At 39.6% G+C, this 16,377-nt stretch overlaps 1 protein-coding gene across 2 annotated transcripts in view; it reads left to right on the forward strand.

Moving 5' to 3' along the window:
* Positions 1-1,700: 1,700 nt before the first annotated feature.
* Positions 1,701-16,377, forward strand: part of STK24 (serine/threonine kinase 24) — a 52,331-nt gene continuing 37,654 nt past the window's right edge. The window contains exons 1-2 of one of the 2 annotated variants that reach the window (XM_086880846.1): positions 1,701-2,130; positions 14,590-14,820. In XM_086880846.1, coding sequence (XP_086736972.1) covers positions 2,089-2,130; positions 14,590-14,820 — 273 coding nt within the window. In that variant the 5' untranslated portion in view covers positions 1,701-2,088. Of the gene's footprint in view, positions 2,624-14,589; positions 14,821-16,377 lie in introns of both variants that reach the window. The other variant, XM_086880847.1, reaches the window with a different exon arrangement.

Raw genomic sequence — 16,377 nt, forward strand, 5'->3', positions numbered from 1 at the left:
ATAAAATAACAGTTGTACACCTTTCATAATACAAAAGAGAAGACTTGTGTACCTTCTTTATTTTGACTCCACAATGAATGTGCAACTGCAGAAAAAGTAAAGCAGTGGAAAAAATTTGTATCTTAATGACTATATATATATATATATATATAAAAAAACACCCAACTGCATAGGCAGTGGTAAAACTCACATTTTCTCAATGAGGAAATATGTGAATATTTTTAAATATGTGATGTAGCAAAAGTGCAATGATATTCATGAGACAAAGAAAAGGTTCACTAGTGGCCCGCTGACTTTCTCCCTAACAAGCTAGAAAAATTTACTGCAAACAGGGGAGTGACCATGGAGATATTAAACCCCTTTTTTAAAAAAAAAAGATTGCAAAAATGCTTTAGAAAACAGTCTAAATAGAGAGTTTTGATACTGATTCTCGTGATTGTTATTTGATTTTTGATAGAGGTAGAACACAAATTACAAGATTTTACATTTCTTTGAAAATTACATACCAGTAAACAGTAGAAACCTGTTTATGTTTCCTGAGAGCCAAACCACACAGAATCTGAACTTCATCCTCCATTAAGGAAATTATCAACTCCTTCATGAACAACTGAAAAAAGAATTCCAGTAATTCAATTTTCTATACAGTTTCTAGCCATAATCCTTTCCTGTTTCACTGTAGTCATGGGCTGGTATATTTAGTGTATTTTCTCAGGTAAAAAAAACCCAGGTGCTTGTGTGTGGGCACACTTACTTGCCTGCATAAAGCTGTTGGCTAATTTTATTTGAGTAATACTTTGAGGCAGAGATCTTAGGAACATTTATGTATCTCCAAGTTTCATGAAAAACCAGATCATGTAGCATTAACTCAGCCCACACAGGACAACAAAGAATATTGTAACTATAGAAGAAACTTCAGTGGAAGTTCCAACCACTTTTAAATAAGGCTATTTTCTATTTTCAAATGTTTCTTGCAGGTAAGAGATTTGTACAAACTCTAGTGAATTATCTAATGAAAAGCAACTTATGGTACAGTAGATGCTCACATCATTTTAAAAAAACCCTCGAAAAGACCGAACCTCGCTGTTCTATGGATCGCGGCCCCACCGGCTGACAGGTTTCAAACGCTTTAACAATCGTGAAACTCCCTAGATTTTTGTGCCGGAGCGGAAAAAGGGGAGAATTTTAGGGCATTCCATGGCACATGGGAAGCTGTGTGACCGACTGTTAAACTCCGGTTGTAACAAAGAAGAGAACATTGTCGAGTTCTCAGGAGATTTGCATGCATGCAGAACTTCTGCGTGGGAGAGACCTCAGTGCTGACCCACTCTGCTCCCGTTTAGGAGCTACAGGAGAAGCACGCCTGGCATGTTGGCTTGGGACTTCTACAGCTTCTGACAGGAAGTCAAGCGCTTCCTGACACCGCAGGCTCCAGCGGAGCGCCGGCGTTGCGCTGCCTTCCGCGGGGCGCCGGGCGAGCAGCGCCGGAGCGGCCCCGGCACGGCGTGTGGGGCCCGGACCCGTGTGTGGGGCCCCGGCACGGCGTGTGGGGGCCCGGACCCGTGCGTGGAGCCCCCGTACGGCGTGTGGGGGCCCGGACCCGTGCGCGGAGCCCCCGTACGGCGTGTGGAGCCCGGACCCGTGTGCGGAGCCCCCGTACGGCGTGTGGGGGCCCGGACCCGTGCGTGGAGCCCCCGTACGGCGTGTGGGGGCCCGGCCGCGCCCACAGCGGCGGGCGGGCAGGTACCGCGCCGCGGAGGCGGGGCCGCCGCTGCCGCTCCGCCCTCTCCTCCTTCGCCTCCTCCTCTCGCCTCAGGTTTGTCATCGTGTCGCCTGCCCGGCCCGGAGGAGGAGGAGGAAGAGGAGGAGGAGGGATGAGGAAGCCGCTGCTGCCTTTGCATCCGTGACGGGGGCCTGGAGAGCCCGGACTTGGGACGGCCCCTTTCCTACTGCTCGCCCAGGAGAAGGGCCAGGAGGAGGCGGAGGACGGTGGTGCTGTGTGTGAGAGAGCGTGGAGATGAGCTCAACCCTGTGCCCTGGAGCCGCCTGAGGAGACCCGGCTCCCTCCCAGCCTCCGTCGCCGCCGCCGCCATGGCTCACTCCCCCGTGCAGGCGGGGCTGCCGGGGATGCAGGTGAGCAGCTGCCCCAAGGGCAGGCACGGATGCGCACCTCGGGCCAGGCTGGGTGTACGGGGGTAGATTCCCGGGGCTGGGGGTACAGGGCGAGGGCAGAAAGCGCCTCTTGGCTCTGGCTCGGCCACGGGGGCTGGGCTGGGGGCAGGGGAGCGGGATGGAGACGAAACGTGCTGTCAGCGCATGGCGTGGTGCCCAGCGAGGTCCCTGCGATCCGTGCCTGCCTCTGCCTCCCTCCATCCGTCCTCGGCAGCCGCTGTCTCGCTGCGGGCGAGCGGAGCGTGGCGTGGCGTGTGGCCCCCTCCCCCGGCCGGGAGTTCTCCTCGGTGTTTTTAATTCCTAAAACGAACCCAGGATCAGTGGGCGATTTTCGGCCCCGTTAATTTGAGGTGGGTAGGGGAAGCGTACGGAAAACCAGCCTGTACAAGCAGGGCCTGGAAATGTTGACCTTCAGCGCATGCTGCAGTGCCCATGGCTGTGGTGCTGCTCTGAGGTGGGTGCTCGGGAATCGTGTTTGGCTCCTGGGTTTGATTCCAAGAATCGGCCAGCTGCTGTTGTTATACGGTGGAATTTGCGCGTTCTGTGTCCTAATTGTCTATATTTGAAATAACTAGTGCGGTTTTGTGCTGACTGAGCTGGCTTCCCCCGCCCCCCCCTCGTTTTTATTGGTTTAAAAGGAAACTGCTGCCAGGAAAACATTAAGGTCATTGGTATCTGTGTGTTGTTATTCTAATATTTCCCACATCTGATTAGAAAAAGATTAGAAACTTTCTTGCCCTTATCCACAAAGGAGCAACTTATGAATGGCATGTAAGAGTTTCTCTCGATTTGTCTCCTGGGTTGAAAGTGTTTGTGCATCATTTGGTTTAAGTATTGATTTACCCTGGTTTGTTTTATTGTGAGTCAAGATTCTGAGTCATGAATCTCTTTTCTTTGCAAAATCTGAGGATTTGGATTGAAAATGTTACATGCTTAGGCATCACATGAATTATATGCTCATACATAATACTGGATACCCCATAGCTTATGCAGGCCTACTCTGAGCTAATTAATTTATTGCTGTGTAGATCCTGCTGTTGAGAGTTCAAGTTCACCTTTGAAATATGAGCAGTTTGTTGAATGCCAGAGACAGAGAAATGAGGGTTTCTTGATTGACTGTGGATATTGTTTGGGCTTTATTTTTTTTTTTTTTAATTCCTTTGAGACAACTGCCTACTTTGAGACAGAATCTATAACACTTTAGCATTTAAAAGTCAGATTTATAGCTGCTTGGAAGTGAGAGAATGAAGATTATTCATCAGTATGCATGTACTGATGATGTATGTCACTGCGTGATCTGAGGACCTGTGCTTTTTATTGACTTGATTTATTATTTCGTTTTAGAGTACTGTTAGCTGTGCTAAATGTGTGGATCTTCAGGCTTCTTGTTAGTCCATGTAATTTGGGACTTTGCTTCAAATAGTTTTATTCAAAATGGTGTTACTATTCTCATGATTTTTGTTCTGTTACTATGAGAGTTGCTCAAGTGTGAACTTTCATTGTCTAAAAAAACCCCTGAGAACACCAAACTAGAGATTTGCGGATAGGTAGAGGCATAAAGTCTGTGAGCAATGTGAAAGCTGCTCACTAATTTTCTGTGCCCAGTTCAAGATGTCTATATCTATTTCCATGCTGTCAGAATATGTAGCAGTTTTATAGCGGTCTGTTTTCAGTACACAGTTCTCTTTGATTTTACTTCCAAATAAATGTTCAAAGAGTAAAGTACATACAATGTGTGACATCTACTTCTTAGATAAGAAAAAGATTTGGGACTTTTTCATTGTGTAGAAGAGAGGAACAGAGCTTAGTTCTCTGAGTTATAATTAAATTGCCTAAATCACGGGACTATGTCTTCTTTTTCTGTAGTGTGATCCCTCCTCCCCACCTACCAGCTTCTGCCACAAATGGTAGAAGCAGTGTCAGTGACAAGTTATGCAGCTTTCTGACATTCTCTGCTGTACTTACACAAGAGAGCAGCCATCGTGCCTGTGTGAGCAGAGTAACTTCTTGACCCCAAAAAATCACTTGGAGGGACATCACTTTATTAATGCTGTTTGGTGTGAGCATGATAGTGTCAATAGAGAGAGGAATGAAGGACTAATATGTTTCTCCCTGAACAAGATGTCTGATCGATGTTTGAAGAGTGATGCATAAAAAGTGAGTGGGTGGAGAGTGAGCCAAAGGAATGAAAAACTGTGGAGGAAATGTAGGATGGTGCTGGAAGGTTGTCAAAAACTGAGATGTGCTGTCTGCTGCACAGTGGGCATGTTGTAACCTGAGTAAAAACAGAGTTGGATTTTGACCTAAATTTCTGTGCAGTTTAAGTTTGGACTCCAAGTTTTTGTTGTTGTTTTAAGGGATCTGTGTAGATATGAGTTTGAGTGTGCAGGGTGAAACTGCGTCATTACTAAACTGAGGATGTGTTGTCTTTCTTCTTCATGCTGTATGGACGTGGCCTGGGGAGAGTGTGTGTTTGCCTGTAAATGTGTGAGATTCCTGCAAGGCTGTCTTGGAGTAAGTGTATATGACCTTGATTTTCAGACTGGCCTGCATTTCAAGGCTGTGGTAAGCTTCTGAAGCTTCTTTATGGAAGCTGTATTTTAAATAATCAAGTACTGTGTTTATAAATTTATGGTAATAAATTCCTGTGGTGCTTTTAAAATTCCATCATCTTTAAGACAAGCCTCTTCTGTGTGATAAACCCCTTTTTTATCTTCCTCCCTTTTCAGTTTTTTTTTTTTGTAGCAATAACAGTGTTTATGCAGTAAGTTATTTTTATTCATTCTTCATTGTATTTTCAGTACAAGAGCTACAGGTTCTTCATGTAAAATGTAAATAAGCGTTGACATTCAAGCTGTCTTGCTTCAAGAAATGCTAGAAGTTTAACTAAGTTTAAGTGGGAACCTGACACATGAACAGAAAAGGTTGTCAAGTATAAAGGCACCATTTCTGGCTCAGAAGGTGTCTGAAGTGTCAGTTTTCTGGAGACTGGAAGGGTGTTTCGGGAAATACTGCCATTTACTTGTCTATTTTTGCTCTGTTCCCAAGATGTTCACTTCTGACTGCAGAAGTGTCCTGGCCTAGAGGATCCTTTGTTCTGATCCAGCACGGCTGTTCTTTCATAGTTATGCACTATAGGTATTACTGTCTTCCTTATTGTAACTCATTCTCCTTTTACAATAAACTGTTTTAAGTACTTCCTCTGTGAGCTCTGTGTTTGGTAACTGCAAAATATTGTGTTGCTGAATCAAAGGTACTGTGGAAAGGCCACTTAGCTTCTACTGCTTTCCATTTGCAGCTTCTGTGTAGGAGATCAGCTTTCCCCAGTTTGATTTTTTTATTTTTTTGAGAGTTTGTGCTCACTGTTACTGTTTATGGTACACTTTGACAAATACTATGCAGGAACTTACAGCACTTAAATACTGGACAGATCCTGGGACTGTTGTGATCTTGGCTAATTGGTTTTAAAATATCCTAAATACAGATGTCATGGTTCTGTGACATATTACAAGCTCAGCCCTCGGGTGCCAGGACAGAAGAGTTTTAATTGGTGAAAATGAAGCTGGACATCTTACTCTGTAGCCAAAGGCTGTTTCAGGGCTATAGATGTATGGAGCTGTTTGAGAGGAGTCAGGAAAATCTATTTCCATTGTGTGCCCTTCCAGAATAGGTAAATAGATACAGCTTATGGTGACTGTGTGTTTCAGGTATCCTCATAGACCAGTCAGGCTGGCCCTGTGTCCTGACAAGTTTCATGTACCAGTTTCATGTTTGATTAAGGTACCCTCTTAGCCAGCTGGCATCTTTGTTCCCTGGAGAGACAAAAGGCTACTGATGTAGTGAACACATTTAAATATTGGGCCTTGTGTTATGAATGGTGTACAAGGCTCTGATGTCAGCTTTTACATAGTGGCATCTTTTGTGTTTCTGAAGTAGAAAATACAAGTATGTATCTTGGCTGCATTTTCAAAATTTGCTTAAATTCTTCTTGGGGGTGGGATGGAAAGGGGGATCGAGGATGGACTAAACACTGATTGACAAAGTCAACAAGGCATTTAATATAAATTATTAATAATGTAAAATACTGCATCCATCCTATAATAACTTGGTCCCTGCTATACAAAAAAGATATGGACAACTGGAGTGGGTCAAGAGAAGGGCCACAAAGATGACTGGAGGACTGGGAAGCCTTTTACATGGGAGAGGGCTGAGAGAGCTGGGTGTGTTTAGCCTTGAGAAAGGACAGCCCAGGTTGGAGACCTTATCACCATGTTCCAGTATTTAAAAGGTGTCTACAGAGAAGATGGAGACTCCCTTTTTACTAGGAATCACATGGAAAGAAGAGGGGTAAGAGGTGCAAGTTACCCCTGGAGAGGATTCTGATTGGACACAAGAGGAAAGTTTTTCACGATTAGGAGAATCAGCCATTGGAATTATTTTCTTGGGGAAGTGGTGGATTCCCCAGTGCTGGACTCTTTTAAAACATGCCTGGACTGGGTGCTGGGCTACCTTGTGTAGGCTGTGCTTTTACTGAGAAAGGTTGGACCAGATTTTCCTTGAGATCCCTTTCAAGCTGGTATCCTATGATTCTGTGATTGAATTTGATCTGGTTATTGCTTTTGTGATGATACACCTTTTGTGGAGTACTGTTTAATTCAGTGATGTTCTGTGTGCCTGGAAGTAATAATTTATGTGGATGCAGCTATATAATCAAGACTGTTTTTATTTGTAAGCTCTTTGTTGATCTGGGTAAGTTTCTGTGTGCATATATGCACAAATGTCAGACTGTGCTGGTTTTACATTAGTGTAGAACTAAGGGCCTTCAACAGTGTAACTTGATAAAAAGTGAGACTTGAATCAGGAGAACTTACTGTATTTTTAGTTGCCCTGCTTGGCAGACATCTGGGTTTGCTGTCAGATACTATGGGTGTAAGAAGAGTCTCCCCTCAAATTATGGGATTGCTGTAGAACCTAAAATCCACTATTTTCTTTATTTTTCTCAAGTACTCTTAATGCAGCATAACTTTCTAATTGCCTCTATTAGCATTCTTTATTCAGCCATTTGTCATAATGTTGGGGGTTTCCCTAAAGAGCTACTACTTTATTTTACTTTTTATAAGTAGCTTAGCTAATTAAGAGTGATTTTTATAGCATTTTAGCTTTTTAGCAAGTGTAAACAAGTGTGAGACATTATTCTAAAACTGTTTTGGGGATATTTTTCCTTAGCTGTCTTTCTCTTGATGTCTAAAATACATCTTGTGTTTCACTGCCATACTGTACCTACTGCTGATAATTGTGTGTTGTTTTCACTGTGTGCCCAAGGCATGGAGGGATTTTTAATTGCAGTAATCAACAGTTTAGAAGTGTAATGGATGGAAGGGAGGAAGTCAGGTACAGGTTATGAAAGTTTTTAGTGATGTTGCACTAAAAACTGAAGAATTTAAGAAACTCAGAAAAACTTCTAATTAAATATGCTTTCTGGAAGCAGGCTACAGTTAGGTAACTATTCTTTTTGGTATTAAACTCTTAGGGTTGTACACTAAGGAGCTTTCTGAATGAAAAATATCAGAAACTTTCAGACTGATTTGTGGAGGGGACATTGTACCCAGAAAATGGTATTGGTTAATTAGAAATCTGGAAGCATGCTTATATTTGTGTTACTGATAAATAATTGAGTATTTTGTATTCCTAATGTAAGATAAGTGCACTTTCCTTGAAAATAAGCGGAGAGTTATACAAGGGCTTGAGGAATACTTTTATAATAGGCTAACTTTATTCCTGCTGGAAATGTGCTTACAACATGTTTTAATCTAGGTAGAAATCAGAACAAGAGAGTTGAACTGTGTGACAAATGAGTATTAGTTTGCCATAGTGATTCATGTTAAATGTTTTTAACCTTCAGTGTTTGAGATGCAATGTTTACAGCTTTATTTTTTGCTTCTTCTCTCCCGTGTTTTAACACACTGAAATTTCACAGCAGAATTTATGGCAGTTGTTCCGTTTTCTCAATAGTTCAAGTATTGATATTGTTAAATCTCTGTATTTTTGGTATATTATATTTCTCCCATTAAAAAAAAGCAATTTCCTTATGGTAGCATGTGTCTGCATTAAATAACTATGGTGTTGTGAGAAATAAGAAATGGGAATGAAGAAAAAAGAAAAACAATTACGTGTTACTTTTTATAATTGGCAAATTTTCAATGAAAGAGCTGGATCTTAGTTCTGCACCTAGTTATTACAGATGAATGCTTTCATACTAGTCCTGTACCTCTCATTCAATGTTTTGCTGATTAGTCTGCTTAATGTAAAATAAAAATCAGTTGTTGCTATTCATGATAATTATAAGATGGCTGTGGTAGTTTGTCTCATTTTACTTTATTATTGATAAATAAGACTGAGAGATAGTTCAAAGTTGGTCCAGTTTTAAGGCTTTGTATAAATGTCTTTGTTTAGATGAAAGTCATAGACTATAAATCCAAATATTTGATTATATTTTGTCTTTCTGGGTTAGTTGACTTCTCTTTGAAAGTACAGGTAGGGATTGATACAATTGAACCATTTTACAGTTTATAATCTGCCTACTGCCTCTGTTTTATTTCAATTTCACACCAACTGCGGAAAATAATTGAGTGTGTTATATGTTGTATCTGTTACTCATATATAGTGTATACATCTTGCTGAAAACAAGAACTTGTGAGCTTTTTTTTTTTTTTTATCTTGGTTTTTTTTATTTCCTTCTCCTTGCTTTGGTAGCCCAAGTTTGTGGGAGGGCTGCATGCTTTGAATTTGAAATTGTGCAGTGTACCCAAATTTACATATTTAAATTAAACTTCAACATAAAAAGAGGAGCTGCTTAATACTAGTCTATGTTGAGATGAAGAGACTTTAAAAGGTTTTTGAAAAATGGCAAGTTGTGATCTAAACACCTTTGAAATGCCTCCTTGTAATGGGGAACTGTGTGAAGGAGAATGACATCAGCCTGCTGTTCACTTTGACTGGCTTTAGGCTCAAAGTTCTCTGAGTACATGGGGAAATTTCCTGTATGAACTTTCCTGGCAGATTTCTCTTCTCTGGTTTGACCAAAGAAAAAATTAAAGAAATTATGTACAGCAGTGGTATCTCATTTCTGCAGAAATTATGTTTCTGTGTAGTAAATTTAGCAGCAAAACTAATTCTTGGTGTGATAGAAAGTGTATCACAGATTAGCTGAGATTGTAAAGGACCTGTGGAGCACATAGAGTCCACCTCCTGCTCAAGGTAGGAGCAATCATCAGATTGCCCAGGACCACATCCATCCTAGTTTTGGATACCTCAAATGATCTACAGTCTCCCTGGGAAGCCCTAATCTAGTGTAGAATTATCCTTACATGAAGAAAGGCTGGTTTTTACCTTTGTGTTTTTTGGTTCTTTTTTTTTTTTTTTTTTTGGTTGGTTGGTTGGTTTGTTTTGTTGGGTTTTTTTTCTCTTTTATTTTAGGAAGTTTAGAAGTTTTCTATTACTCAGTTTCTGGCCGTTGCATCTTGTCCTTCTGCCGGACACCACTGAGAAGTCTGGCCCTGTGTCCTTTACTCCTTTCCATCAGGTATTCACACACAATAAGATTTCCAGCATCCCAGGCGTTTCTTTTCCAAGCTAAACAATCCTCAGAAATTTCTGAACCTCTTCAGATTATTGTATTTTGGGCCCAGTCTTGAGAACTGGACTGACAAACGAAATGGATTTGGTGAAATGAAAAGTATACAAAAGGAGGTGTTAGAAGATCTGCAAGTAAAATTAATTGCACAGATAAGTTTAATTCATAACTTGAATTATGGAGATGCTTTATGATTCTTGGAAGTTAGAAATATTTTTAATGCTTTTCTACAATAACTGGAATAACTCTTCATAAAATAAATAAGAACTGGAGTGAAATGTGGAAAAAGGCTCTTAAGCTGTATCTTCTCAGAATGGTTATGGATAACGTTGGATCCATCTAGTTTGAATTATAGTAACATTTTCTATTGGGCTTTAAGGTACAGTTAATGTGGATAAGAATTGGGGATTCATAAAAATAAAATATGTTGCAAGATGTGTGTGACCCTGGCTGTGAGGAGGGTACTGCAGAGGTGGTGTCAGAGTGGATGATACTGCTGGTTTCTCCAGGACTGTTCTCGACAGTTGCTGACTGAAAAGTGACCTTTGCATAGAAAAAGGCAATGCCTGAAAAAGACAAAATTTAAAGGCACCTGTTACACGTGAGAGGCAGTGCTGAAGAACTGTGCAACCCTGGGAATTGGAATTAATGAACAAAACAGCATAAAGTGCAGCTTGTCATAAGTGTGAGTATTACAAAGAGCCTTTGCAAAAGTCTGGGAGCTCATTAGTTGGAAATGCAGAGCATTAGGAAGAGGTGATTTGATTTAGTTGGTTGCAGCTGAGTTTGAGCCATGAGACCAAATTAAACAAATAGGATCTGAGAATGTATTGGACTATTTTTATTCTGTAGAAGTTGTGTTGTTAGGTACTAAGAAGAGTTAATTTTAAATGGAGTATGTTTTTCTGGCTGATTAAGGTCAAAAGTAATGAATCCAATGTGGAACAAGTACAGAGAGATTACTCAAATTATTGGATGAATGGTGGCTTTGCTTATGGTGAAAAGGACTTTGTTCTGCATGGCTGAGCAAGCTGGACAGTGAGACAAGATGGTTGCAGTTTGTGTTCATAAGTGTGGAAAAGTATTTGAAATAAAAAGCAAAGTAGTTAAAGTGTTTATGGAAATTAAAAGTTCTGGAATTGTTCAATCTGAATGCTCCGTAATTTGTTTTTGATTTGTCGCAGTATGTATTCTGTGATAAGCTTTGAAAAAAAATGTAGTGAGTAGAGATCTAGTTCTTTATCAAGGTGATTAGCTTTACCCATTTGCTGCAGATATTGGTGTTCTTATCTGTGGTTTCTAGCAATATTTGATCAGTTCCCATTATTTTAATATTAGTAGGAATAAACTCTCTACTTAGTAAAGGTTTGCAGAGAATAGAGTCAGCAAAACCATAGTGGCAGTATCTGTGGAAGTCATTTTCTCTATGTAGTTGTGTAGAGAGAATATTTATAAAGCTATTTGTTTATTTTGTCTATGTTGGAAGTATTTACAAAACCAAGCAAAAACAAATTTGGCAAGAATCCTTTCCAGATGTGATCTTGGAAAAATGGGTGGGAATTGGCCACTTATGTACTTTCAGATTCAAGCAGTTGATTATGTATCTGGAGGCCTGATCTCTTTATTTTTGAAAGAGAGCAGGTCATTAAAGAGACCAGCTCTTAGTTTTTGCAAAAACACAGGTTGTTAGTAGTTTAAGGCTCTTACTTTAAACCTGGTGTTCTGAGAAGAAAACAGAACTTCTTACAGAGCAAGGGTGTGTTGTTCAGGTTTTTTTGAAACAGCTGCTACCTACTGTTGCTCAGAAGAAAATTTAGGAATGGCAACTGTTATATTTTAGAACAAAGGAATGAATTAACAGAAGTTGTGAACTGGGAAGGGAAGGTTTGTTTGTTTACTATTTAGGAATTTCACAGGAAACTTCTGAAATAACATTATTAGTGATAATGATTTTGATCCCATTAAGTCCTGTTATTACTGAACAATTGGCATTTCAAAATGGCTGTAAAATTTTGATTATAAAAAAATCAAAGAAACAGTTGTTCCCTTCTTCTTGGGTCTTCCAGGAACAGTTATTTTCCTCACTTTTCTGTAACTGTTAATTTCTTTTACAGTTATCTTATAAAACTGCCAGCTTAACACCAGAATCCAAAGAGCTTTGCACTGTAAAAAAGCAACTGAAGTTTCAGAAAGTCTCTGAAGACTGTGGTGTTGTGAATCAAGGGGCTTTAATATATGATAGTCATAGATTGTTAATGGGAAAAGGGAAAATAGGAGGTGTATACATACAGCCAGCAGAACTTAAAAAAGCTGCTGGCAGGTAGATGTTTCATTTTCTTCATGTGAGAACTGCAGTGCACTGCAGCTAAGCGGTGCTGGCATTTTAGTCTCAGGAGGTGAGAAATGAAATTTTTTAGGCAGCTACAACTGGGATTGGTTTGTGGTTTACCCAGATGCCTTTGTAATGATTTAATGCTCGGATTCCTGTGGCTAATGAAGAACTGGAAGGCTCCTGTGGATGGATTAGGTGTGCACAGCTCTCTACAGCACATCGTCTCAAATTCCAACACAGAATGTATGAAAGCATAGATGGATAATAGTTTTCCACAAGGGAAAATTTCTGATGCAGGTGTTAAGGGTATTTTTATTCATGAAGAGTTCTCAGAGATGACTGGTTTGAATACTGACAGCAGAGCATTCTGTGAGGCAAGAGAAGAACCAGTAAGCACAATTTGGTATGTAGTTTTGTGATCTCTTAGAAATTATGTCCCTGGAAATGTTGGTAAGGGTTACTGTGCAGCTAAGGGATGGCTGTTTGTGGGAAACCATGAAGTGCCCTGGTCTGGTTTCCAAGTGGGAGATACATATATATATATACATATATAGATACATTCTGTATGTAATATTTAATAGTGTGTAATAGTACATTGTTCTCATTACATTGAAATTAGAGGAGCAAGTGGAAGTGATGTGGATCTTTTGCTCTGTTCCTTTAATGGCAAAAGAGTGATACAACCCCATGCCCTTCTGTTTGTTTCTCAAAACTTTGGATAAGAGGATGGATCAGTAAGATGTAAAGCAGAGGGAATTTCTTGGGGCTGGTGAAGTCTTGCAGTAGGTGCATGTAGAGTGTTTCTGCTTTGGGCTGATCTCACTGGTGATGTGTTTCTGGAATGATTATCTGAAAGCTGTGATGCTTTATAGCTGACTTTAAAGTACTGAAACTAGTTGTGTACTCTCAGTTTGTGCCAGATGATGATAAAAGCTCTGAGAACCGAGTGGGTTTATCTTTGGGTTCAGTCAGTCCCAGCTACCTGGTCCTCAAAACACCTCTTTCAGCTATGAAATTTAGATACCTCCAGAGAACCTATGTTCTAGGTTATCTTCCTCTTGCAGCTGTATGGGTTAATTATGTAATATTTGAGATGTGAGAGCAGAAAAGTATAGGTGAGAGGTGCTTTATAAGCTAAATTTAAATGTTAAAGGAAATGTTGTTGTAGTGCTTGTCAGTGGTAACCTAGAATTTCTCATTTCCCTCTTCAGGCTACTACACAGTTGGGCTAAGTATAAACTGTGGTTTCATGCTTATTTAGGCATTACTGAATTCTTCTTGTATGAACCTTTTTCTGTGTCAGTGATGTATTTCCACTTAGCTAGCATGAGTGTCATCTTTTAAAAACACAAGTCTTTTAAAGTATTATTTTTTTTTCTTAAGGGCAAGATTCTAAATAATCCTATCCTATCTTTCTTCATTTCACAACTATTCCCTCTATTTATGACTTTTCCAGTTTAATCATAGGATAGTTTGAATTGAAAGAGACATTTAAAGGTCATACAGTCCAACCCTCCTGTAGTTGTAATGTATGTATTTTTTGTTAGCTAGTGAGGCTCCATGCTTAGATGAAGAAGGTATACTGTGGAACTTACCATCTGTGCACTGAAAGTGAGAAGTCTGAGTAGCAGTAGGGGGCTGAATACTTGATAGTGGAGAAAAACCAAATGTGGCAGCGCAGTCCACCCAAATCTTATATTTGCATGTTTAGGTGAGCACTTGTGGCTTTTATGTGACTGCTCAAATCAAGAAAGCTGGAAGCAGGATGTGTTTTAGGAGTGAATGACTATGCAGCTGAGAGAAGAAGAAAAAGATAAATAAATCCTGATAGCGAAAACCTTGGCATCAGGGAGAAGGAGGAAGCATGGCTATTTATGCAGGTGATCCTTAGTAGGAGAAAATTGAGGAAGATTGTCACATCAAACAAAAGGAAGTAGTACTCTGTGCACTGAAGGAGATTAATGGAATCCTTAGGATGAGATACGAGAAAAAATATGAAAAAGGGATTCTGGGGTCTAGGAGGGAGCCAATTTCAAGAGAAAAGGTTAGACAAGGCTAACTTTTAGGCTTGCTTTTTATTGGTAGTAGTGTTTGATTTATTTGAAATCAATATTTTGAATAAAAAACAAATCTTTGTAATGATCTTTCATTCTGGATACTGTTTATTGGCAAAGAAAAAGAAATTGAGATAGCAGCATTTTCTGTTGCCAAATAGGATAAAACCCTGACACACAGACAGTGTTAAATTTGTTATTTATATACAGCAAAACATAAACATATCATTGTGTGCATAGAAGGGATTTAGAAAGAACATGACAGTTATGTAGGTAGAAAACGGTAGCTAGGTAAATCGGAATATGCAGAATTAGAAGTGTTTGTTGCCTTTAAAGATGCCGCATTTTGTTTTAGTGTTACAAATATCAAGTGACTTTTCTCTTTAATTTCTTCTTAACAGACTCTGAAGGCAGATCCAGAAGAACTGTTTACGAAACTGGAGAGAATTGGTAAGGGGTCTTTTGGTGAAGTTTTTAAAGGAATTGACAATCGGACTCAGAAAGTTGTTGCTATAAAAATTATTGACCTAGAAGAAGCAGAAGATGAAATAGAAGACATCCAACAAGAAATCACAGTGTTGAGTCAGTGTGACAGTCCTTATGTAACTAAATATTATGGATCCTATTTAAAGGTAAGATACTCACAGATGGTGGCAATTTGATTTTACAAGTAGTTCTTTTCCAGGCTATCCAGTTCTGCCTGTTTTTGTTGGTGAGGTTTGTTAGACCTCGGTTGAAGAAAAATGTATTTTTGTTCTTTCAACTCTAAAGAAAGAATGAGTTACTGTATTTTGTGAAGTATGTGACAGAACTTAATAGGAAAAATGTCTGTCTGTTGCTATTTCTGTACAAAAAAAAACCTTTAAAAACATGAGTTTGTTGAGGTCTAGTATGTTTATATTCTCTTATTATTAAGCTAGTTAAATTCAAAAAATTCAGCCTAAGCCTGAATCGAATTATCAAAACATTAAAAGCAATTAATATCAATTGTTTTGTGAAGCTTGAAATTTTTTGTCAAAGTTTGATTCCTGATCATTCTAAGCTCTTAAGCTGTCCTTTTGAGGAGACTGAACCTAGCCTTGGGGTCTGAGTGATTTAAAAATTAAAAAATCTGAAAGTAAATTATTTTGCACATTAGATATAGGTGAAGCTAATGATGGAAGGGGTTTCTGTAAACTGTCTTTTGAATCTGTTTCACTTTCCTCCCACTGCCATATTATTAATGTCAGGATTCAGTTTGAAGTGTGCCAGATAGTTTGCTCTTTTGTTAAGGTTTTCTTTTTTTGTTATTGTTTTTAATTGGATGGATGAAACAGTTTATTACATCTTGAGGGTAGTGGCAGTATCTGGAAGCTTTTGGTATTATTTTATTCCTTGGGAAGGCTTTGTTCCTGTCCCAGAACAAAGCTCTTTCTTTTATGACCATAAGATGAGAATCTAGATAAGAGACTGTTGTCTTTGCAGGATTTGTAGTTAGAAGTAGTCAGAAAATACTTTAATTCAGTCTGCTTTTACTTTTGTATAAGTATTCTATTTATCAGCAAAGACATGAAGGTTCTGAAAGGGGGACCCTGCTTTATCTCTGTTTCTGAGATTGCCAGTTAATTTCCAAAGAAAAAAGGAGTTTTTCTGGATCTGGGAGATGCATGACTCAAGTGAGAGACAGATTTTCCTTCCTTCCTTGTGCTCTGAACCAGTTTGCTTGGATATCTTACCAGTGGAAGGCTTTGGTAATGATCTTTAGACTTGATAGCCTGTTACCAGACTTAGATGTTATGTGTAGGTTTGATCTCAGAAGTATCAGAAGGCAGTTAATCAATCACAGTAAATTGGATAAATTTTTCCCATGGCTTCTACTACTTTTGAAATTGCACTCTCAAGGATTGATAATTAAATGAAGTATGTCATCTGCACATCTGTGCCTTCCTGGTCTGTCTGCTCTAAACAGTTGTAGCCCTGCTCTGTGACATTCTAGTTATGTGAGCTGTCCCATCATGTCTGGGTAGTCGCAATGAGATCAAAGCCTTGTGACTGCACACAGATCTCAAATTCCTGCTGCTTGTTCCCTATACTGCCTTCATTGGTGTGCCAGCACTTCACACGGGTATTTGAGTGTGTCTGTGTCTCAGTAGAGGTGGAAGGGAGTGTCATACAGTATTTTCCTCTTCTCCTGCTTTTCCTAGTTCAAA

The sequence above is a fragment of the Cyanistes caeruleus genome, chromosome 3 (assembly GCF_971803275.1).
Source record: "Cyanistes caeruleus chromosome 3, bCyaCae1.hap1.1, whole genome shotgun sequence".
Classification (NCBI taxonomy): Eukaryota; Metazoa; Chordata; class Aves; order Passeriformes; family Paridae; genus Cyanistes; species Cyanistes caeruleus.